This window comes from Hipposideros armiger, unplaced genomic scaffold (genome assembly GCF_001890085.2).
Source record: "Hipposideros armiger isolate ML-2016 unplaced genomic scaffold, ASM189008v1 scaffold_1050, whole genome shotgun sequence".
Classification (NCBI taxonomy): domain Eukaryota; kingdom Metazoa; phylum Chordata; class Mammalia; order Chiroptera; family Hipposideridae; genus Hipposideros; species Hipposideros armiger.
In genome coordinates this window covers 314,802-338,238 of record NW_017732400.1, presented here as the reverse complement: position 1 = coordinate 338,238, position 23,437 = coordinate 314,802, and the positions used below count along the sequence as shown (strand labels likewise).

Genomic DNA, 23,437 nt, shown 5'->3' with positions numbered 1-23,437 from the left:
TTTAGACAGATACACAGTGGCTGGGAGACCAGGGGAGGAGAGGCTGTTTTACTGAGCAAGAATTGTGTCCACCATCCACCCAAAGTGGGCTAAAAGNAAAAAGAAATTTAGTTAGGCTTTAAAATGATCTTTTGGGTCACTTTGTTGCATTTATCCTTCTCAAGTTATTAAAGCTTAAAACTGCACTGAGACTTCTGGAATATCCCATCACTAATATCTAATCCTCATCACACCCACGGCCTGGACTATAACTATGCCTGGTTTAAAGATGGGGAAACTGAGGCACGGTCACACAGCTGGCAAGTATCAGCCTAGCGACAGAGTCCCACTCTTGTCCCCTGTGCTAATACTGCCCCTAAGACGGCGCGGCAGAAACAGTCTTCCAGAGACTCCGTAGCAAAGTACAAACCACTACTGTAAATGACCCCCTGGCAGCAGTGCCCTTTAAAAGACTGCTCCCCACCCTCTAGCAGTAGTCCCACGCCAAACACCAGGAACGTGGCTCACCAGGCTGCGGGCACTGGGGTAGGGGGCAACAGAGATGCTGGGGGCAGGGGAGCCGCCGGGCCTGGCGGGCAGCCTCTGCCAGAGCTCTTCAGCCAGAAAGGGCATCAGTGGGGCCAGGAGGCGGAGACCGACATCGGCGCAGGAGAACAGGACCTGAGGAGGCCCTGGGGGGCGGGGCGAGAGCGACAGCACAGGCTTCACAGCCTCCTAGGGAAGAAGTCTGCGGGTCAGGGTCAGGGTCATGGCCACGGCCACGGCCTTCCTCCACACACCCGCTGCCCTAGCAGTCGGGACGCTGTGGGTTCGCACACCATCTCAGATGTCATCGGCTGTCCCGTGTAAAAGGGAAATCTAGGGCAGGGATTCTCAGAAGTGCGTGGGGAATAAAATTGTCAGGAAGGTTGTGTAGTTTATAAAGAAAAGCACTGAGTTTTTTGCTTATGAAAAAGATAGATTTCAAAGGTTGAGACACAGTGATCTAGAGCGGCAGTCCTGAGCTATCAGCATCACCTGGGACAAAAACTGAACACTAGCCACTCCACCCCGACCTGGTGAATGAGCGTCCTGGGGGTGTGGGGTGGGGCCCGGCACTGGTGCTTAACCAGCTCTCCATGCGGAGATGCTCACACAGGCGCAAGTGTGAGAAGCCCTGGCCTAAAAGACCGCCATGTTCCTCCCAACACCGTACAGCTCCCGGCCTGCCCAGGGTCCGAACACAGCCATCACAGAGACTGAGACGGAAGCTCCGTCTGCCTCCTGACCCTGCTTCGTCAGGCTCTGTTTCCTAGAAGTCTCCCTCCCTCCTCCTCTCTCCACAGGTGACAGGCTCGGAGCAGTGACTAGGCCAGTCCCAAGGAAGAGGGGAGCTGGGATTCCCCTGGCTCATCCGTATTTCTGTCCTCTCCTCACTGAGGACACATCGGGAACCTAGCTCAGAGCTCTGTGTCAGGGAGCCCAATCTTGGGGAACAAGGGGGGCCCCCGCCACACTCACCAAGTAGACATCACACAGGTTGTGGAGCCAGAAGTGGCGCAGGGCGTGGGCGACGAGTGGGAGCTCTCGGGCGAGGAAGCCTCGCTCACACTCGTGGGCAGTGCGGGCCAAGCGGCTCAGGATCCAGGTGTCCATGGGGGAGGACGGGGACAGCTGCAGGGTGGGTGCAGGGTGGGGACGGCTCCTCTCCCACTCCTCTGCCTGTCCTCCCAGCTGCCCCCTGCCCGGGGCCCAAGCGCCTCGCCTCTCTCACCTCCTCTGAGGGCCTGGGCACGAACTCCCCGCCCAGGGCACCGAGGATGAAGCGCAGGGCATTCCAGATCTTGTTGCAGAAATGCCGGGAGCTCAGGACCTCAGAGACAGACAGGTGTAAGTCACCCCCTGGGATGGAGAGGAGGGAGTATGCAGGTGGACAGCAGTGGCGCAGGGAGGCCTCGGCCCCACCAGCCCCTCTGCGCCCCACGCGCCTCGCCTGGGCTTACCCAGGGCCCCGTGGGAGCACAGGGTGAATCTCAGGGCATCAGTCCCACATTCGGGGATCCCGTGAGGAAAATCCTTTCTCTGCAACCAGAGGGAGAGGAGGGATGGCAGGTGCCTATGAGGCTGCAGGGCCAGTGGCCATGAGCGAGGCCAGATGGGCAGACACGGGACCCACCTGCGCTGCAGCCGCCATCGCCAGCTCTTCGGGGTCCAAGTTCCCATCCCTCAGCTTTTCCTGCAGCACCTGCATGGATCGTATGCACTGGCCTCCGTCCAAGACCCCCACAAGGGTCCCGCCCACTGTCCCCCAGCCGGGGCTCCCTTCCTCTCCCGGCAAACCCCACCCCTCCCCGGCTCCTCCTCCTGACCTGCAGCTCCACCCCAGTGATGATGTCTCGCGGGTCCAGCACGTTCCCCAGGGACTTGCTCATCTTCCGGCCCTGCTTGTCCCGAACCATGGAGTGGAGAAGCACCTGGGGCACAGAGGGGCCGGCAGAAGGGAGCTTGGAGAGCCCGTCTCTGGAGGATCACTTGGGATCATCTCTGGTGCTTTAGGGGTGAGGGTGGGAGGTGAACCGGGAAACAGGTGTCGGGCACACGGAAAACACCAGTCGGCTTGGGGAACCTGGGGAGCTACAGAGCGGGACGGGGCGCTGAGGGCTGTTACCTGGTGGAAGGGGAGCTGCCCTGTGAGCTGGGTCCCCAGCATGACCATGCGGCCCACCCAGAACAGCAGGAGGTCACTGCCCGTTTCCAAAAGTGACAGGGGGTAGAAACGAGTGAAATCTGGGGTCTAGGAGGAAAAAGACAAGCAGTAAGAGGCCCTAGGCTCCATTTCCTCCAAACTCCCAGGGGCCCAAGCACCCCCCTCACCATCCTCACCTTCACCCTCTTCCGTTCAACCTCACCTCTTGGGGCCATCCCAGGGCAGAGAAGGGGAAAAGCGCTGAAGAGAACCATGTGTCCAGGACGTCAGGGTCTGGGAAACAGAATAGGAAATGGAAACAACTGGATCCTAAGCTCCGAGGACCTCAGCCCGCTGCTGCCCACCCACCCTTCCGGCCCAACCCCGACCCCGACCCTACCTTTCCCAGACCCAGGCGCCCTCCCGGCCCAGGTACTCACCCCTCTGCAGGGTCAGCTCCTCCCCTGGTCTCCCCATCAGTTCTGCAGCTACTTCTCTGGCCTCAGCCTCTGTCNACCACCACCATATGAAATTAGAGCCTGACTCCTTTGGAGGGGGGGTGAACGCAACAGTTCCCTATGGAGCACCCCTGTGGATGAGGGGAAGCACAAGAAGTGGGAGAGGAAAACTAACTCATGAAAGTTCTCCAGTGTCCTTTAAATTATCCTGAGATAGCCTAGAGGAGAGGTAGCTGAGGGCCCCAAAGGGCGCAGTAGTCCATGACTTGCCTCTAGCTTGCACCAGTAGGTAGGAGACACCCATGGGTCAAGTGTGTAGGCCCCAAACAAGTTAGGGGACTTGATATTTGGATCTTCAAAAGTCTGGAGGAGCAGACAGCTAACTGCTCCTGAGCCTGGTTCCTAAATCTCAGGACCTGGGATTACTGGGCTATGATTTCCAGATTTTCTCCAAAAATTCCCTTTCTCAAAGAATTGTCTTCCCAGACCCAAGATAGAGCCGTGCAAAGAATGCTTTGGGTTCATTAGAACCTGGGGTTGGCAGAGATTGCTCCCTGTCCCCTAATAAGCATTCTCCTCCTCGTGGATAGTCATGTAAATTTTAGCTGAGCTTCTGACTCATTCCATTTCTCAGCCTCCCTTGCAGCTAGGAATGCCCGTGTAATTAGGTTCTGTTCAACGGGATACAGGCATAAAGTATACAACTTCCTGGTAATAGCCTTGAAAGGAAAAGAGCTGCTATTTCAAAGGGAAGAAAACAAAGTCTTTACAACAGCCTAGAGGGTCCCAGGCCAAGGCATTCCAATAGAACTTTCCATGGTGGAAATGTTTTAGAACATATGGTAGCCACTAGCCTCATGTGGCTATCAAACACTTTGTGTCTAATGTGAGGAATTGAATGTTTCACTTTAATTATTTTAGTCAAATGGCTACCATTTTGGACAGCACAGTCCCAGGTAATCCATCTCGAGACTTCCCTGCCCCTCCTCCTCAGCTCATGCCTGACTTCACTTCCCACTCCTCTCCCCTTCAGATATGACGGCTTAGATGACATGGACATCTCTTTTGCTGGGCAGAAGCAGTGCAGGGCTCTGCCGTAACGGGGCCCACACCCCTTTTAATCTTATCTTCCTTCCTCCTTGCTACTCTTCGAGCACTCCAGGTGTGCTTCCATCTTAGTTTTGCTCTGGCTCTTCTACCTGGAACACTGCTCCCAGACATCCGCTTGGCTAATCTGAAGCTGGGTTACAGCAGCCAGAAAGAACCTGCATGAAACTTATTGGGTTGAATCTCAGTTGATACTTTGGGCAAGCTACTTTTATTCCCTGAGCACATTTCTTCATCTCTCAAATGGAGAGAACACCCACCTCTGTGGTTCTCAGGAGGATTAAGTGGCACCAAGGAGGCCCCAGCCTGTGACAGGCCTGCCATAAATAGAAGCTACTCAGAGCTGCTGGACAGAATGGAATTTGGGCGTGGGGGAGCCAGGCCCCTGAATTCCGCTGAGATGAAGCAAGGTGTTTGGGGTGGACAGGTGGGCGTCTGCGCATGTGCGTGTACCTCCGTCAGGGGCTGGGCAGTGTGTCCCTGGCACTCTGGTCTCAGGTACACAGAAGTGGAGTGGGGCACTCAACCCCAGCACACCCTGCAGCACCTCAGGCCTGGAAGAAGTCCCTGCTCCTTTCAGCACCCCCTGGGAATAGGGCCAAGGAGCAGGAACACTTCCATTTGGCAAGAAGCGGAGAAGCAAGGGCTGCAAACATTGGAGCATTGTCAGTAAGTCCAGGAAGGAGGTGGAACCCCAGCACTGCGCGAGGCCCTACTAGAAAGCGCCTCTTTCTTCCCACAAGGCTGGCACCGCACGGCACCCACACTCCCACTGTGACCCAAGCCCGAGGCTAAGAGGCCACCCTCCTCCTTTCCCAGACCAGAGTCTCAGGGAACAAATGAAAGGCAAGAAAGTCACCACTAGGGGAAAGAGGGATGCAAGAACCACAGGCAGGCATGTTTGAGATTTTAAAAGCTTATGGGACTTTCTTCATTCCTAAACTCCCAGGTGGGACTGCACAGGAGGAAAGCTGGGGTAGAAATGTGAGCATCTCAAGTGACCCACAGTCACTCTGACCAAGTTAGTATGTTTCCTCAGTTACAAAATGAGGGAGGTGGACCACAGGGTCTCTGAGGCCCCATCACGCCGACAGCCGCCCAATCAGTCTGTCCTCAAAGGCGGGAGGAAAGCCTCCAAGGATGGTGAGTGAGAGCTCAGGGTTCCCTGGGGCTGGGAGAGGCGTCTACCAGCTGTCGGAGGTGAGAGGCCGCCTTGTCCAGTTTCGACAACTCCAGCTGAAGGGAAGAAAGCTGAACAAGGACAAGGAGAGAAGCACACAGCACGCAGGTGAGGCCCACCGCTCCAGTCCACATTCCCTCCAGAGGGGGGCTTCCTGGGTGGCCTCTCCCGCCTCACCCTTTGCTGCCTCCGGGTCTCTGCCTCTCCCTCTGACAGGGTCCGGGCTATAAGGTTGTCAAGCTGCTTCTGCAACTTGTGTCTTCGGGCAGCTAGCAGAGGTAGATGGGTCTGGGGGTCCACCAGGCCCTGCGGGAGAAGGGAGACATCAGCAGTCCGCCCAGCACCTCCCTCTTCCCCATGCTAAGATCCCTCCTCACTTTTATAGAACTCACCCCTCGCCCTCCTCCCAACACCCTTTCTGACCTCTCCCCCCACCTCCTCTGGGTACCTGCAGCTCCATGTAGACCTGAATGGTGTCCCCAAGTGGGGCCTGGGCCCAGCCAGAGGGAGCCGCTGCACCTGGGGGTAAGAGCCCCACGGCCCCACAGTGGCCCAGGGTGCCCAGAGGCTCCAGGAAGGCCTCAAAGAGGCCCCGCTCTCCAGGCTCTGAGCTCTGCAGCAGCACTGTGGAGGAAAAAGAAACTCAAGGTCAAGGCCTGAGATGCGGCCTCCCTTCCCGTCCTGCACCTCCTGACTCTGGACTCTGCCCTCAGGCTCTCCCCTCTGCCCCACCAGCCCCTTCTTTCTGCGGGGACTCAGGAGCCCAGGACATGCCTCACCTCGGGGCCGGGCCTTGGTGAGCTGGTACATGGCTCGGAGAGCCCTCAGCGCCTGCACGGCCTCCTGGACCCGGGAGAAGCGCCNCTCCCCCAAATACCTGTGCTAAGGCCTGAGTGGCTGTAGAAGGGCAGGCCAGGGCTTCAGACATCTCTTCTGTTCATCTGAGAAGTGAGGTGGCCACCATGAGGACCGGGCTGCCCCTCTTCCTCCTCCTGACCTTCCTTGACAGCTCACATGAAATAGGTAAGGGCTGGAGGGTCCTCGTGACAAGAAGAGGCCAAGAAGGGGATTGAGAGAGATGGAGGCACCCCAGTCACGAACTCGCCCCGGTTCAGGCTGAAGCCTGCCTGGAGAGGCTCTGGAAGGGCATTGTTGGGGAAGGGGAACTTGGGCGGGGGCGGGCAGGAGGCGGTGTCCACATCTCCCAGGGAGTCTGGCTGTGTCCTAAGCTGTACTTTTGAATCCCTAGGGCCAGGAATGACTTTGCAACTGAAGCTGAAGGATTCCTTTCTGGCAAATTCCTCCTATGATTCCAGCTTCCTGGAATTGCTCCAGAAGGTAGTTCTTTGGGAGGAGAAAGGATAGGGCTGTGTGAACTCCGAGTGTATTACTGAATAGGTTCGGGCCTCTACTGGTGCCGGGCCGTCTCCAGGTCAGAGCCATCTTACATCTCTCTCTCTAACCCTTTCTCTTCCCCAGCTCTGCCTCCTCCTCCACCTCCCGTCAGGGACCAACGTCACCCTCCATCGGGCAGGATCCCCACACCATGTCATCTGCGAAGTCTGAGAGCAATCAAGCCTGGGCCACCACCCCCACCCCCCACCCCCCGCTGGGGCATCTGGCCCTCTGGGGTACAAGGGGGATGCCCTGGCCCCATCTTCCAGTAGGCTTTCGCCCTACCGAATGTCAGTAAATATGCTGAATTCAATGACTATGTGGGTTCATGAGCAGAGGGCCAGCAGGAAAAAGGAATCAGAGGCCCAAGTCTCTGACTCTCCCTCGTGAAGCAGAGGGATTCCCAGGTGGACTCTCTCTTCCTCAAAGCCAGTGTCAAAGGCCTAGAAGGAATTTGGGGAATTAACTGTCTGGGGACACACACACACCACAGACATACACATGAGCTGAACTTACACTTCAGAACACCTGGGAATAAGAAAATGAAACACTGAATTCCTACTTTGTTCCAGGCGTGACACTTTCCCATGTCAATGCTTGCAGCAATCTTAAATGTAGCATAATAGGTATCGTTATCCAATTTTATAGGTGAGGAAATTGAGACTTAGAGAGGGTAGGCCACTCACCTGAGGTCCAGTAACAATGGAGAGATCAGACACCAGACAAAAGACTTGGCTTAAGCAAGATTTTAATTTCAATTTCTTCTCCCTTTGCTTAAATTGTGGGGCTGGGGGCTCAGAACCGAGACAGGGATGTGAACAGAACAATGCCAAGGTATGGACCTCCTGACTCAAGGATCCACCCAGGTCAGTCAGGGTAGGATGTGGGGTGGGAGGCAGCTCAGGTGAGAGATGAGAGGTTCAGCTTGGGAGAGGATAGCCAGCTGGTGTAAGTGGTGGGGGAAAGGCAATGGGTGCTAGCGGAGTTTGTACTATCTAACCGCGAGGGCGCGTAGTCACACAGGCCCATGCTTGAGTTCTAGGTGAGTTTCTTNTTTTGGGGCCCTGCTGACTTATGCATGGCCCAGCCAGGAACCCTGCCCAGAGCTGCAGGCCCAGCTAGAGTGCTTCAGAGATGTGTTGTGCAACAGAAATATCACCTGGCAAAATTGAGACAGTCCCTGAAGTGCTCCCAGAAATGGTTGGGGCTAAAGTCTGAAGATTACTGGGAAGACACTCAGAGGTTGACCTGTTGAGAAACTCGCAGACATGGTGGGGACACTCTCTGAGATGGTGGAAAAGAGTCACAGAGATAGCAGGGAAATCTGCAGAGACAGTGGGGAGACCACCAGGCAGTGGGGAGACAACCAGAGATAGTGGGGAGACCTGCAGAGACAGTGGGGAGACATGCAGAGATAGTGGGGAGACCTGCAGAGATATCCCAAAGATAGAGAGCCTTCCCAAGACAATTGGGATGCCCCTGGATACTGTGTTGGAGGTCTTCAGTGGGGTTATCTGAACTGCTGGAAAAAGAACAATGAATGATATGATGGAGTTAAAGGGTGGCCCCCAGCACCCAGCACCAGCTCCCAGCACCCTATCAAGCCTTGTGCTCACTGTGTCCAGCCAAGGCCTTCAGGCCCAGGAGCAGCACTAGAGTAGCATCCATACTGTGGTGGATGTGCCTTCCCAGGCCCATCTCCATGACTTTTTAAAGGCTCCGAGGCTCATTACGAGTCTCTGAAGAGCCAGGTGTGCCGGGACCTCCATCAACACTAGGATCTCCATCCCCAGAGAGAGGTCACCAAGCTGTTCCCAAGGATTAACCTGTCCTAGCCTGATCCCTGGAAGCACTGGGCAAGGGTGAGAGTGAGTAAGAGCTTAGACGCCCCTACCTCGCCCTCAGACTTTTCCTGGACTAGGGACCCATATCCCCCAGGCCTGAGTCAGTCCCCCGCCCAGATCCTCCTGGAAGGAGGGAAACCAGGTGTCCTATCCCAAGGTCTTCCTTTTGCTGCTAGAGGTACAACTATCAGGGGTGGGAATATGGGTCTCTAGAAGAAGCAGGGTTTGAGGGCTGGGTGGGGATAAGGAGCGTCATGGTCTGGGGACTGCATCTGACCCTTAGGAGACCCAGGGCAGGACAAGAGAGTGAACACTGAGTCATCTCTCATCTAGACAGCGACATCCTCAACGTTTTCCATTCTTTGGGTGGAGGAGGGGAGAAGAGGAGCACCAGGGAAGATCCACATCATGTCGGGGGACAGTGCAATGCCCAAGTCCAGAGCTAGGCCTGAATCCTGACTGCCCTGAATCCACTGAGCTGGACATACTGCTTCCAAGCTGGCTCCGGCAAGCCACCCTTAGAACAAGGTTATCTAGTAACTAGTTCAAATGGGTCGTTATGAGCATTAAGAAAAATGCTTCTAACGCGCCCAGCACCCAGCAGTGTCAGCTACGATTACATAGAAAGGGAAAGACACAGGGATGCTCCCACTNCATCACAGAGCAGGGTTTCTCACCTATCCTGAGCTGACAGAATCGGGGGTCTCAGGAAGACCAGGAGCCAGCCCAAGGGGGCTCCATGTGGGAGGAAATGTGAAGGGGTAATCCCCGTCCTGTGTCCTGGGGAACCCAAGCAAAGTGGCCTGAGCTAAGGAGCACCTCTGAGAGTTGGGGAAGAGCGTGGGAATGGGAAGACAGAAGGAATAGGAGCAAAGGTTCCAACTGCCTGGAGCCAGGCTCTGTGTGGGCGGAAGACCCCTGGAGACCATCTGTCCTGGTCCTTCTTTCTACAGACGAGAAAACTGCACCAAAGAGTCAGTCAGGCAGGAGGCTGATGGCAGGACCGAAACTGGAATCTCTACCTCCCATTGGGGTGGGACAGTGGACTTCCCCTCACACTGTGGGTGGATGGAGGAGACCTAGGGGCCCCAGGAATCCACCTGCAGAAAATAATCCCAGTTAGTGTGAATGGAAGGCTTTTTATTTTTTTAGTTTTCCTTAATGGTGCCCCAAATGTCTCTGTTTTTATTGAGGTAACACTGGTTTATAACATTATATAGTAATACCTTGGTTTGTGAGCATAATTCGTTCCAGAAACAAACTATTTGTATTGCAAGACATCGCTCGTTTACCACGTTAAAATGTATTAGAAATGTTTGCTCGTCTTGTGGAACACTCGCAAATAAAGTTACTCTCAGTCCAAGGTTTTATAGCATAAGTTTCAGGTGTACAACATTAGAATTTGACATCTGTAAATACTATAGCGTGCTCACTACCAAAAGTCGAGTTTCCATCATTTAACATACAATTAACCCCCATTACCCATTTCACACTCTCCCCACTCTCCCTGACACCGTCCCCTCTGGTAACCACCAATCTATCGTCTGCCTCTGAGTTTGTTTTTGTTTTGTTTTATTGAATGAGTCTGTTTAGGAAAGGAAGAAGGAAGGCCAAAGATAAAGTGGCATTTGGCTATCCTGGCCCCACCCCTTCACTTGACAGACCGGGGTCACAGAGCCACAGCCACATCCCACACTCATCTCCTTCCGGAACTGGCATGCCTGTGAGATGAGGGGTGGATAGGATGGTTAACCAAAGGCCCCAGGAACCGGGACTGCTGCTTCCCCTCCATAACTCAGATTCTCAGCACTCCTCTTCCAGCAAAAACAGTAGTACCAACGAAGCCGATGAATTTATTCAGCACTTACTATGTATCAAGCAGCTAAGTGCTTTATATACATAAGCTCATTTCATCCTCCAACCGCCCTTTGAGATAGTTACTATCATTCTCATTTTCTCTAAGACTCTGTTATCTCAGTATCACCTATATCATAGGGTTGTTGTGAACTAAAATAAGTACAGCACCTGACACATAGTAAGTGCTGTTTAAATATTACTTGTTAAATATTACTTGTTACAGAGAGCTTAAAGAACTTGCAAAAGGCCACACATCTGTAACTGTAAGATTCAAAACATGGCTCCACAGAGCTGATACTTCACTGCCCAGAGCTGAATTTAGTGCTTCCATGGGCTGGTTGGCCTCCAACACTCCCCAGCCTCTCTCTCAGTGGCCCCAAGCCCCCATCTCTGCCTGGTCAATGTTTCCTCTCAGCCACCCAGGCTGGGGTTCCCTTTTCCCCTTGCCCTTTCCTAAGTGTGGCAAGCTGTCCTCCTTCTCCCTGAAGCCCCTGTTCTTCTCAGAGTCCTGGGGCACCAGGTCCCAGCCCCACTGGCCTTGGGGACCCATGCATTCAGACCATAATTTCACTCACCTTCTTGATACCATACAATAAGCTGACGATTGCTGCCACCACAGTGAGAGTGATCAACACAATGGCCCAGTCTGGGACATGGCCCTTTTCCTGAGGCTTTGGGTCTGAGGAGCNGAGAGTGCAAGAGCATGAGTGACTTCTCAGCATGACCAGTAGGTCCCCCCACCTCCGCGAGAGCGCGCCCCCTCCTTACCCAATGTGGGAAAACCAGTGCTGCCAGTTCTTCTGGTGGAAAGATGGGCTGAGCTCCAAGGCCCCTGACTCCACAGCCTGGAGGGAGAGGGCCTTCAGACAGCTTCCCTTCCCACACCCACGCCCTCCCTGAGGGGACAAGTGGCCTCTGAGGCGCAGAAAGGACCTCCCAGACCCCCTGAGAAGATTCTAGACCTGAGGAAGGACACAAGCCAGCCCTTTCTGGGCCACCTTGCCGCCTGCCTCACAGCTGTCCCCCACTGTCACAGCTAGCGAGGTCTGTGGGGCTTGAGGGCCTCTAGCCTGCCTGTTTCTTCATTCCAGTTCCCAGGGAGCTCTGCGTCCCCAGGCCCCAGTCCCTCCTCGCAGCGCAACCTCACCTGGGCAGCTCGGTCCCCCATCTCCCGGCAGCGGATAAACCACTGGCTCTTCAGTAGGTATTCTACCACGTCCCCGGAACGGCTGAAAGGGAGACGGGGTGAGTCCCCTGCTCCTCCAGCCCTGTGCCTCTCTCCCAGGGACATGGGGCTCAGCAGCAAGTAAAACTGACACAGAGCCCATATTCCAGCATAAGGGGACAGGGCCCACCCCATATCACTCCCTCCAGGGGTGGTCCTAAGTAAAGGAGTTAAAACGGGGTTACCTGCAAATGGGCAGCACCATGGGGTGGTCCTGGAGGCCCCGGAACAGACGCCGCTCGCTCAGTGCGGACATAATCTTCTCCCGGGCCACAAACCGGTGCAGGCCCTGGGGAAAAAGCGGCAACAGTAAAGGTTAAAGGCCTTTAGAGGAATAAGAAAGTCAGAGAGGGGAGGAGGGCAAAGGGTGCCCCCAAAAGATGGGGTAACACTGAGGCCGCTACCACCTGCAGCCAGTCCCCACAGAGGGAGGTCATGGTCCCATCCTCTTCGATGACACTCAGGGGCTTCAAGCCATGTCGGGCCCCCAGCTCAGCGTCAGCAGGGCTGTGAGCTGGAGTCACTTTCACTGCCCCTGGGGGAGCAGAGATGCAGTGAGCCCTGAACCCTGAGCCTGGCATTTGCTTCCCAGAGGTACTGTCATCGCCCACGCCCCCATCCCGCCCCTCCGTTCTCCGTGCCTCCCTTCCATTTCCCGCCACCCACCCAGATTACGCTACACGAGGTTTCCCTCCCCCACTTTCCTCCTCCTCCTGGTTCCACCCCCAGCACCCTGGCTGTCTCCTTCCCCTGAACTCCACTCACCTGTGCCCATGTGTGGCTGGACAGAAGAGTCTGTGATGAGGGGGAGAAGCTGCCCTGTCAAGGGGTGACGAAGTTGTCGCCCATGTAGATGCTGAAGGAAAGGGAGCGGGGTCAGGGACAGGCATATGTGTGGGGTAGAAAGGTCTGGGCAGGTGTGAGAGCCCTGGGAGTAAGAGGGTGAGAACCAGAGGTAAAGAGCCACAGCTGGGGGTCAGCACACGTTTTCTTAAGGGGCTGGAGTGGGACTCTCTTAGGCTCTGTGGCCAAGAGGCAGATGTAGTCTGTGCACAGTGACTCCACTGGCCACTGTGGCGGGGGTGAGAAACAGGCGCGGGGAGACTGAGCCCACGAGGGTAGCACAGACAAAGAGGAGGAGTGTGGACTCGGCCCACAGGCCATCCTCATGACCCCTGAGCTGGAGAAGAAAAGAAGAAAGCAGACTCAGGGCCATCGGAGCTGAGAGAAGTCTTAGGAAAAGGAAGTGGAGGCAGGAGAGAAGGAGGTGCCATCTAACAGGAAGGGAAGAGAAAGCTGGGGGTAGAAAGGCCGGGCAGGGAGCCCTGGGTGTTACTGTGAATCGGGCGTCATCAGGATGAACAGCCACAGCCATGTCCCCAGGCAATGTTTCTGGCCTCGTGGTTCCTACCACGACCTCTGCATCTAAAGACAAAATGCAAGCATGTATAGCTAGTCGTCTAGCTAGTCGTCATCCTCACCCCTCACCCCAGACACAGTTAAAGCCAGGAGAACTGGAATAGGGAAGGGGCGGGGCCGTCAAGGTTGAGCAGGCAAAGTGAGGACCAGTGTCCACAGGAGCCTGGGGTGTCCGTGTAAGCTGATCACAGGCATGGGGGTGTCTAACGCTAAAAAATTCCTTGACAGCTGGCATGGGAGAAACGGGTACGGCATTAATAAAGGCAAATAGAGTCCTTGCTGGGTGCCCAGAGGACACTGGGGGTTCTTGGTGCCCTAATCACAAATGCTGTGCATTCTTTGGGGCTAGCCCAGCCCCTCCTACAAGAAACATCCTGACTGTTCCAGCTCATCTGCCTCCCCTTCTCTGAACTCCTCAGAACACCTACTGTTCAAACCACACTTCAGAGCTGATCTTTTCTCTTTCGGGGGTAGCAGCCTCCTGCAGAATTACGCCAAGCTCCCACAGAGCAGTGGCAGTGGGCACTTTCCTGGCCCAGAATAGCCGGGTAAGTGTCCACAGAACTGCAAACATGACCTGGGTTCCTTATGCCCCTCCCACCAGCTCATGTGGGGAACAGGCTCGTGGGTTCCCTCCCATCAGCCCACCACGGGCTCAAGAAAAGAGGGGAAGCAGAGATGAGTGGGCAACCCTTCCAAGGACTGCCCTTACCGGGCTCTCCTTCCACGGGGAAGGCCACTGAAACAAGGAGGCCGAAGGACACGGGGCTGGGGCAGCCGGGCAGGCGAAGCTCCGTGCGGCCAGGCAGGGGCCGGCTCTCCACCTGCAGGCGTGGACGAAGCAAGGTCTGAGAGCAGCCTTCCTGCAAGGCTCACAGCCAGACCCCTCACCTCCACTCGTCGCCCGCCAGCCTCCCTGCAGCCATTCAGCGGACCCGGGGGCCACCTGCCTCTGCCCTCGCCTAATTCTGGTGCAGCCAGTTATAGTAAATATTCACCAAGCACTTAAACCGCACACAGGTGTCATGCTGAGTGCCTTCCAGGAGTTCTCATTTCATTCTCACAGCACCCCAGGATGCAGGCGTTCCCATCAGCCCTAACTTACAGACTAGGGAAACTGAGGCTTAGAGAGGCTAATAGCCACCAGAAGTCACACAGCTGGTACGTGGCAGGACCGGGATTCACATACAGGCAGTCTGGCTCCAGACTGGGCTTCCACCCGCCTCCGAGTCTCTCACAAACCCACTCTCACGACCTGCTTGTCTTTCTCTGCCTCACCTCAATATCCGAGATGGCAGATCTTAAAGCACACGACCAGTTGACAAGCTGCCGGCCCCGGTACAACAACCCTGCCTTGTAAAGTCGCACGAAAGCTTCGGTCACAGCCACTGAGGAGCCCTAGAACGGCCTGAGTGTCCACATCCAATAGTCCCTTCTCAGCCCATCACCCCACTCGGGACCCAGGCACTCCCATCCTGCCACCCCAGCACACACAGCAACCCGCCTCCCTGCACGGATCTCTAACACCTCCCTGACACCCACAGGAACCAGGCATGAAACGCTCACAGCATCCATAGTGAAACGCTCTCGGTCCCAGTCGAGGGAGGCCCCCAGAGCTCGGAGCTGCTCACAGATCTCTCCACCTTTCCTGTGCCAGAGAGATTTTTGTCAGCGAAGGTGTCCTGTGCCAACAATGTACCACGCCAGTGACCCCCCAGCGATGCTGGGGCTGGAGTGAGTATGGCATTGATCTAGCCTCTAGAAGCTAACAGAGACAGGCTCATGATGCCAGTGTGGAACCTTCTATGACTTTAAAAGAAGCATAATGTTCTACAGTAACAGAGGAAGGGGCAGCCGATTTACAGGAAACCTACAGAAACTGTACAGAGAAGATGGCATGTGGTAACACACCTAAATGAGGGGAATTTCGAGTAGATGGAAAGTGGAAAGGGGTGAGTAGGAGAGAATGGTAAAATGGGATAAGTGGTAAGTGGAAGGGGAAAGAGTGTGTGTGTCTGCACATACACACATAAATATACACATCTTCACATAACACACACACACACACACACACACACACAAACAGCTTGACGACCCCACCAAATGCTAAGAGGCTCCACAGCTTAAGTCTCTGGAAGTTAGGGAAGTTAGGGCTGGATGGGAAGAGTGACTACAAGTTAGGAGAGTGACTAGGAAATGAGGACCCAAACCTGTGCTCTCGGCCCCTGCATATGCCTGGCATACTCACTCCTCCTTCCACTTCCACACCTCCCTGAGGAAGGCGTCCCGGCTCAGGTCACGTCTCCTCACCCTTCGTTCCTTCCACAGTTGTTTCTCCACCACAGCCTACAGTAAGATTAGGGAGCAAATAAACAGAGAATCAGGTCCCTTTGGGAGAAGAAATCTTTCACCCAAGAAAAGGACAAGTGGCAAAAGACATACTTGGGTAGCAATTCCTGCATGATCTGAGCCCGGGACCCACAGCACCTGATCTCCACGCATCCGGTGCCTGCGACAGAAACACCTTCACAGGAACCCAACCTTACACGTTTACCCTCATTCCTGCCCCCATTTTCTCCTTCCCCTCCAAAAACCCAAGCAGCCCCATCCCCTACCAGCGCACGAGAGCGTCCTGGATGGCCACGGTCAGTGCATGCCCGATATGTAGGGAGCCAGTGATGTTAGGAGGTGGGATACACATGGAAAAGGTCTCCCCTGTGGCCTGGGGCAGCCTCATCTATAATAGAAGGAAGGAGCAAAGTCAAAGGGCGAGAGAGAACTGGATGTTACCTGGGGGAATACTGCCCTCTGGTGTCTCCAAAGCAATTCTGCAGGGCAGAGCTCTCCCACAAATAGGAGGGAAGGAGAAACCTCCCAAGAGAATGCTCTGGAGACACCAGGGGCAGGAGACAAGCTCTCCAATGTGGCTGTGAGCTCAGACTCAGGTTCAATTGTGCCTACCAACCTCATGGGCCATTCAGTCCTGGGGACTGCTCAGTAGCCCTCCCTGACAGGTACTAACCTGATATTCCGGTTTGAAGAAGCCCTCTCGTACCCACCAAGGGTACCAGGCAGCCTCAACATATTGGGGGCTGTATGCAGGAGGCAGTGGCTGGGAGACATCTGTGGAGGCAGAGGAGAGGTTCCACTAACTCAACTTTGTTCCCAGGCTGCATTTCAGCTGACCAAATGGGAAACAAAGATGTGAGCGAACAGGCCTTCAAGTTTCCTAGTTACCTTTCTTTTCACCAAGTTTCGTGGGGATTTCATACAACACTATTTCTTTAGGAGCCCAGGCCTTACTGGATTCTGCAGGTGACTGGGGGTAGCAGAGATGAGAAAGGGGGGATGCTGTTTCCAGTATACTCCAGGCATCTGGAATCCAGCCAGTCTCTCCCTGCTCCCCCATCCAAGTCTTCTCAGAGACCCAAGGACAAGCTGTGCTCTAACCTTGCTCTTCCGGGCTAATCCAGCCTCCAGGGCCTCCTGCTTCTCTCGCAGGCGCTTCTGTTTGGCTTCACGGTTCCTCCGGGAGATAGATCCATGGGACTCTGACTGTGTAGAAAGGGGATGGGACCTGGGGAAGCCCCGTGAGGACCTCAGCCCCCAAAGTGGTTGTCGGAAAGAGGCCAGAGGCAAATGAGGCATCAGGAATGCTTGGAAAGGGGCCAAGATCTGTTCCAGATAGACAAAAGCGCATTAGGATAGGGTGTGTGGGAGGGTCACATCCCCTAAAGTCACACCTTATTTCTGATTCTCTGCCTATTAGCACTGGTCAGTTATTTTAAATATCTAGCCCTTCCCACACAGCCCTTCTTCCTTGTGTACTCGAGTGCATGGTGTCGACAGTTAGCAGGATCCCGGAGCCGCAAGAAACAGGGCTCTTCTAGGGAAGGGTCAGGTTGTGGCCCTCAGCCTGTGCATGTGCGAGGGTGACCGCTGACACATGGGAGGGTAAAGGACTCAGGGATTCGGGAAGGTGACCGACAGCACGCCTGAGAGCCAGCAAGAGTCCCGCCTGTCATTGTGCGATCTCAGCCTCCCAGACGCGGCCCGCGCTGCCCCGACCCATGCAGCCCGGCCTTCCCCCGCGTCGCACCGCGTGGGCCCAGGCCCCGCAGCGCCTCCCACCCCCTCCTCCCGGAGGCCGCCCTGGCGCGCGCGCTCACCGGGCGAGCCCTCAGCTATCCCAGGGCGCCCAGCGGCGGCGGCGGCAGCGATAGGGGCTGGGACAGCGGCAACCGGACCCCGGAACCCGACCGAGCCGCGCAGGGAGGCCGGGCTCGGCCGGCGCATGCGCGATGGCTGCTCAGCCCCACCCCCACCCCTTCCCCTCCCGGCGCGTCGGCAGCGGAAAGCTGAAGCTCGGCGGGAAGGCGCCCGGGGCTGCGTGGTTCATTGTCACAATTTTATTAAACAATTAGAGTCCCCAAGTGTGAGTTAAAAAACCCTGAGTTCTGGAGCCCCGCCCGCCTCCCGCCCCGCCCGAGCCTAGTCCGCACTCTCAGGAGCTGTGCTTCTGCCGCTTCCAGAAGCGCTTGACATCGCTGTGCCCTGCAGGCGTCACCACCATAAGCCGCTTGGCCGAGTTCTCGAACACCAGCACGCCCAGCTCCCGCGCATGGGCCAACAGCAGCTCAAAGTCCACTTGCGACAGGAACTGGTTATACAGGACGCCTGGGGTCCGCAGGACCGGAGAGGTGGGGAATGAGAGAAGGCCAGAATGTGAGGGGGAGCCTTTCTGTGGCAGCCTCAGGGCAGTGGGCTGGCCTTGTCACCCACCACCATTTAAAAACTAATCCTCTATGCTTGTCTCTTCCAGGGCTCATCTGAACACTAGTGTGATCCAACCATATTCAGGAAGGCAATAAAATACAGTAAGAAAACACATTAATGCTCACCAAAACCAGAGAAATTACTGAATTATCCCTCCCAATTTCCCTCTTCTAGCTAAATCCAAATTACACTGATTTGAGACATTTTATTTACTACCACCGACTCACCACAAAATAAAAAGTATCTTGCCAGCTTTTCTCTCCCAGCCCATGCAGCAAACAAAAAGTAAGTTAAATGCACGAATAGTTTTTTCAGCTCATCAAGACTGAATTGTCCTTCCTCTGGCCAATGACCAAGAATCAGTCATCAGAAGCCACTCACCCTCAGTGAAGCGGAGCCTATCTCGTTCCAGCTCCCATAGCCGGATCTGGTCCGTGATGGTGGGCGGCAGCACAGGTGTCTGCAGAGGCAAGTAATGGCTATAAGATTCTGGAAGACTGTGCCGGACAACCCCAGCCCTCCACGCATTCCCCAGATTTGGTTGCTCCTTTCTCTTTTCCATCACTTCATCACCAGGTGCCAGGGGCTGTCGGCCTCCAGCAGCTTGGTACCTGTTTGTACCTGTTTAAGCATGACTGGGTGGGCCCTTGTCCTTAGGAAATGGATGATCTAGAAGACAGACAAGAATGCGATCAGACTCGAATAAGAGGGCAGGAAAGCCACTTTGGCTGTCATCTAATGTCACTGGAACATCAACTTACTGTTTAAAAACTCATAGGTGCATGCCTGTTGTCAGCCCATTCCCTACTCAGCAGTTGTCCCAAGTTGCTGTTCCCACTGGTCATGTCTGCTATTCTTTCTCTGGCACATCTGCCCTTTGCATAGTCAGTCTTGTTTTGTTTCTTTTTAAAACAGCAGTACTTGCTGCGTGGCAGGCTCTGAGCTAAATGTTTTACTGCTATTCTAATATTGAATCCTCCCAGATGAAGAAACTAAGGCTGAGAGAAATGAAGCAACTAGGCTCTTTATACAGCTAGAAGTGGTGGTGCCAAGACACAAATCCAGAGCTATACCTCCTCCCTCCATGTTCTTCCCCTCAAGAGGCTGCCTGTTCCCACACCTTGACATCTCCTGTGCCTCGTCTATGCTCAAACACAGACGACTCCCCACCACCTATTGTAAAAGACCTGGGGCTGGCCTTCCGTAAGCTGACCACCCTGTACCCCACAGCCCAAGTGCAGCCTGTCTTCCTGCCACCCTCCTCCCCCAGTGAGGATACCTGCTGGGCTGTAATGCCACTGGCAATGGCCTGCTGCACGCTCTCCCGGGTCACCTGCGCCACCACCATGTTGGGGAAGCGATAGAGCATCTCCGAGAAGAGGGCAATGAGGGCGATCTGCAGCTCTGACTCTGACCCAGGGACAGGAAGAAGGGATGAGGGGGCTGACCCCAAACCCAGGCACAGGAAGAGGGGATGAGGAAGTTGACCCCAAACCCAGACTCACTGGATCCCTTCCTTCAAGTGTCATGAGAAATGTGAGAAAACTGTAAAGTACCCAGTAAACTAAACAAAAACTAAAATAAAATTCCCTCCTGCTTCCTTCCCTTTCCCCACTCCCACTCCCAACCTGCTTGCCCAGGTGCCCTCTGCTGTCTCACCCGTGTAGGCATACAGTCGGTAATTGGTTTCCACGACAATGAAGCCTGGCTGATGCACAGTGCCCCCAGCCCCAGAAACACCTGATGAGAGATTGATGGCCAGGCGGGTGGGGTAGTAACGCCGAGATTTCCTCTGGAAAGGATAGAAGGGAAAGGCAGAGGGCTCACTCTCAGGTGTCACCGCCCGACATCGTCCTTCCTAAGACACCAGATCCCTCCCAGTGCAGAGCCTCAACTCCCCACTTCTCTCCCCCAAGGGACTCAGGTATTCAGTCCCACTGCCTCCTGAAACCCCACACTTTTTTTTAAAGGCCAAGGCTACATACCACCCTGCCTTTTCCCTAGAGGCCATGAATTTGGGTGCTTATACCTTCCTCTGGAAAACAAGCCCAAACTCACGAAGATGTTGCAGGAAGTTCAACAGAGAATCACTCATACCTTCCACAGAATAATCCTGGGGAAGAGAGGTAGCAGCTGGGGTCCAAACATGTCCCATTCTCCCCTTCCCAACCCGCAAACTCACTCCCTCTTTTCCCAACACTGGTTGTTCATTTTTATTTCACTCTATTGCCCCATAACCTCGTTTCCCCATCCCATCTCGCTCCCCTTCAGCTCACCCACCCAAACCCCCAGCTCCACCCCCTGCTTACTTTGCCCAGGGTAGAGAAGCTGAGCTGGAAGAGAAAGGAGAGGATCTCCACTAGGTCCATGCCCCGACTCTAGGGAGAAATGGGCAGAGACAAGGGGGTAGGATGGGAGGGAGAAAATGAGAGGAGAGAAAATCAGGGAACAGTCTGCAGGCAGTAGTCTCTCGGTGGGTCCTGAGAAGGGCAGAGCACGCCAGAAAGCAGCCCCTGGGCTCCTCACCTGGGCTGTCTGCAGGTACTGCAACATAAAGTACCAGAGCTGGGCAGGAGTGTCCAGCAACAGGAACTGGAAGCCAGCAGAGGTAATGCAGGGTGGCTCTCCGGCCTCAGCACTAGACATGTAGAGAAGGACAATGGTAGAGGTGTGCACAGAAAGGCCACCAGCCCCACAGTCCGCTCACGTCTACTCTTGGTTTATCTCTGGCTGTACTCCATTCAGCTGTCCTTCTTCAACGCCCTCCAAGCCTGACCTGCCTGGACACTCAGTTTGGCAGCAACCCAAGGAGATGGCAAAGCCGGGAGCTGTGGTACCTCTGGCTTCCTCACCTCTTCATGAGCCCAGCCTGGCTGAGGAGCTGAGCCAAGTCCTGGCTGACGGCAGCACTGGGGGAGCCCACCATGAAGTGCAGGACCACCTGAGGAACGGAGGAAAACAGATGCCTCGAGGGTCCATGGGAAGTAGGAGCACAAGCAGAGACACACACAGAGTCCCAAGTCCTCACCTCCCATCGTTCCTCGGCGTACTTGTCGAGTGAGGGGACATCCCGGGCATGCTTGTCTGGTCCCAGCTGACTCGTGTCATCAGACCAGGCCTTGCCCCTATGCCAGGATGGGCCAAGAGTAAGGAGCCCTGCCTGTGTCCCCTGCCCACTCCTCTGCCCTCTTTCCACCTTTGTCCCCATGGGCCATGAGTGGAAGGCATTTCCCACACCACGCAGCTACATCTGGTCCAACTTGTTGCTAAGGAGCTGCCAAAGGTGGAGCCCACAAGGTTCCAGAGAAACCCCTAAGGAGCTCCCTCTCCAGAAGTTTAGTTCCCCTGGCCTAGCTTAGGAGGAGACGGAGTGACATACCCACCCAGAAGGGCAATGCGCAGGTTCTGGCGGAAGATGGGGTTGAGTATGAGGCCCTGGAGACCACCAGGGAGAAGCTGGGTGTGCCAGATACGGAGGCCGCTCAGCAGCCCCGTACTTTCCTCCTGGGCTCTGAAACAGAAGCAGAGAGGGGACAGGTATGTCTGGAGAACAAAAAGAAGGAGGCCAATAAAGGCCTCCGTTTCTGCTTTTGAACTAGTAGTCCTTGGATCACTGTTTCACAGAGTGAAATCAGTGTCTTAAGGCAAATTTCTTTACTGTAATGCCTGCCAGGGCCTTATTATAGACCTCACAACTCTCCAAAAGGGAAAATACAGTATACAGTTTCCCAAACTTATTTAATTACAAGTTTTATGGTGTACCCATTAATATTTCCTGGAAAATGTTCCAAGGAACAGCAGCTGGGGAAATCTAGCCATTGAGAAATTGGTATCCGGCTGAGAATACAGCACTCACTTGCTGAAATCCTTCTTTACCCACAGGGCTACAGCAGCTTGTGGCAGAGGCTGCTCCAGAAAGAGCATGCGCATCACCCAGTTCTTAGCCAGAGATGGGAGCTCCCTGCAGGAGGAGAGGAAAAATGTTACTGTCAGCAACTGCCCTAGATCTGCATCTCTGCCCTCAACCTGTGTCTTAGCCTCTCAAACATCTTGTCTCACCCCCCACCCCTTTACCAGTCTTGTGGCCCCAACAAACACCATTTGTTTTGGCCTGACACACTTTAATCTCTAAGCCCTGTAGGATTAAGCTTCTACCCATGATAACTTATCCCAATCTGCAGGGCCCCATTACATTTCCCCACCATGGTCCCTGCCATGAAGGGCACCCTCACCTGAAGACAGCCAGACAGGTGGCAGGGTGCCCATATAATCGGTCTAATACTCCAGGGCTCAGGCCCCCTAGAAATTCCTGCAGATTCCTGCATTGTAGGTGTACTCGGTTCAGTCCACCCCTTGATGGGATGCTCTCCATCACCTGAGAGATGCAAGCATTAGAAACGCAACCCCTCAATCCATGCCAGTGTCACCCCTCACCTTTCTCATTCCAATCCCAGATCCACTGTCCACTGGACCCCACAATAACCCATCTTTTCTATGGTTTTCTTTTCCACGTCATTCATCTCCTCTGGTTTCTCCCAAACCTGACTGACTTCCCCTCATTTCCTGCCTCCTCACCCCACTTCTGGCCTCAACTCCAGTCTTCACTCAATTTCCAAGTAACAGAATTGTTCATTGTCTCATATTTGCAAAATCATTTTGTATGTCAGTGATTTCTCATCTCTACTAAGCAGTGACAGACTTGTTTGAGCCCAATCCTCTTTCCCTTTCACCTCTCCTAGCAGATCTACTTATAAGCTCCAAATCTGTCAGACCTTCCCATCTATTTCTTGGTCCCACTCCTGCTGGGTACCGCAATAAACTACCTTCCCCCTCCATGTCTCCCGAATCTAATTCCATCTCTTTCCTCTCCTTCTCCCTCCCCTCTCCAAAGACTACTTTACCCCATTCAACCTGATCCATACCGTCCGACCTCCCAACTTCCCTACTTTTCTCCCACTCCTCGCCTCTCACTCAACTCTCTTACACTCCACCACCCCCTCTCCCGGCCCCCTTACCACTCTGTGTCAATTCCCCCTCGTGCACTCGAGTCTCAAGCCGTCGTTTAAGACACTGGCTCTGGGTAATAGGGAAAAGGATCGTGAAAAATGAGAGAAAAAGATGGGGAGAGCGACGAAGAATTTCACAGACAGGAGTCCCGAGTAAAGGATTCAGAATAGGAGTGGAAAAGTAGGGAGGATAAGAATGGGCGCTGCACTCGCCCGCCGCAGGGCATACTGGGAACTGGAGTTTTGTCCTTGCGCCCCCCAGAGCCGGCTGAAGTGCGTCTGACTACAACTCCCAAAAGGCGCCGCGGGGAAGCAGCAAGGAAAGAGCCTGGCCTTTAATTGAGAGAGCCCCGGCGACCGGAGGCCGGCCTCTTGGTTCCGGGTCTCTCTCCACCCACGCCGCCAACGGCTTGTCTAACCAACCCGTCCGGGAGGCGGGACCCTTGGAATAGAACTACCCCGAGGACTCCTTGGCGGAGGTGTGGAGACTGCTGGGTGGTGAGGC

General features: G+C 54.8%; 3 protein-coding genes across 3 annotated transcripts; 1 reads left to right on the top strand and 2 right to left on the bottom strand.

Moving 5' to 3' along the window:
• Positions 1-261: 261 nt before the first annotated feature.
• VARS2 (valyl-tRNA synthetase 2, mitochondrial) lies at positions 262-17,452 on the bottom strand. Its single transcript, XM_019631799.1, has 28 exons — positions 17,320-17,452; positions 16,601-16,825; positions 16,388-16,469; positions 16,173-16,273; positions 15,766-15,887; positions 15,593-15,659; positions 15,399-15,496; positions 14,717-14,798; positions 14,429-14,548; positions 13,863-13,974; positions 13,068-13,156; positions 12,497-12,587; positions 12,139-12,266; positions 11,917-12,020; positions 11,654-11,735; positions 11,275-11,351; positions 6,190-6,287; positions 5,859-6,034; positions 5,588-5,716; positions 3,106-3,211; positions 2,889-2,959; positions 2,648-2,773; positions 2,349-2,453; positions 2,156-2,224; positions 1,983-2,061; positions 1,754-1,881; positions 1,501-1,653; positions 262-714 (listed from the first exon to the last, which is right to left on the bottom strand). The coding sequence occupies exons 2-28, from the start codon at positions 16,796-16,798 to the stop codon at positions 445-447; spliced, it is 3,063 nt and encodes a 1,020-aa protein (XP_019487344.1). The 5' UTR covers positions 16,799-16,825; positions 17,320-17,452; the 3' UTR covers positions 262-444.
• On the top strand, positions 6,283-7,854 carry SFTA2 (surfactant associated 2). The gene is made up of 3 exons (XM_019631826.1): positions 6,283-6,433; positions 6,660-6,748; positions 6,890-7,854. The coding sequence occupies exons 1-3, from the start codon at positions 6,373-6,375 to the stop codon at positions 6,974-6,976; spliced, it is 237 nt and encodes a 78-aa protein (XP_019487371.1). The 5' UTR covers positions 6,283-6,372; the 3' UTR covers positions 6,977-7,854.
• A 92-nt stretch (positions 17,453-17,544) lies between the features above and the next one.
• GTF2H4 (general transcription factor IIH subunit 4) lies at positions 17,545-23,140 on the bottom strand. The gene is made up of 14 exons (XM_019631825.1): positions 22,942-23,140; positions 22,159-22,301; positions 21,783-21,887; positions 21,306-21,437; positions 20,955-21,051; positions 20,779-20,867; positions 20,453-20,564; positions 20,236-20,304; positions 19,956-20,039; positions 19,586-19,718; positions 19,206-19,336; positions 18,548-18,595; positions 18,308-18,386; positions 17,545-17,827 (listed from the first exon to the last, which is right to left on the bottom strand). Exons 2-14 carry the CDS (start codon positions 22,296-22,298, stop codon positions 17,655-17,657), a joined length of 1,392 nt encoding a protein of 463 aa, XP_019487370.1. The 5' UTR covers positions 22,299-22,301; positions 22,942-23,140; the 3' UTR covers positions 17,545-17,654.
• Between the last annotated feature and the right edge of the window lie 297 nt (positions 23,141-23,437).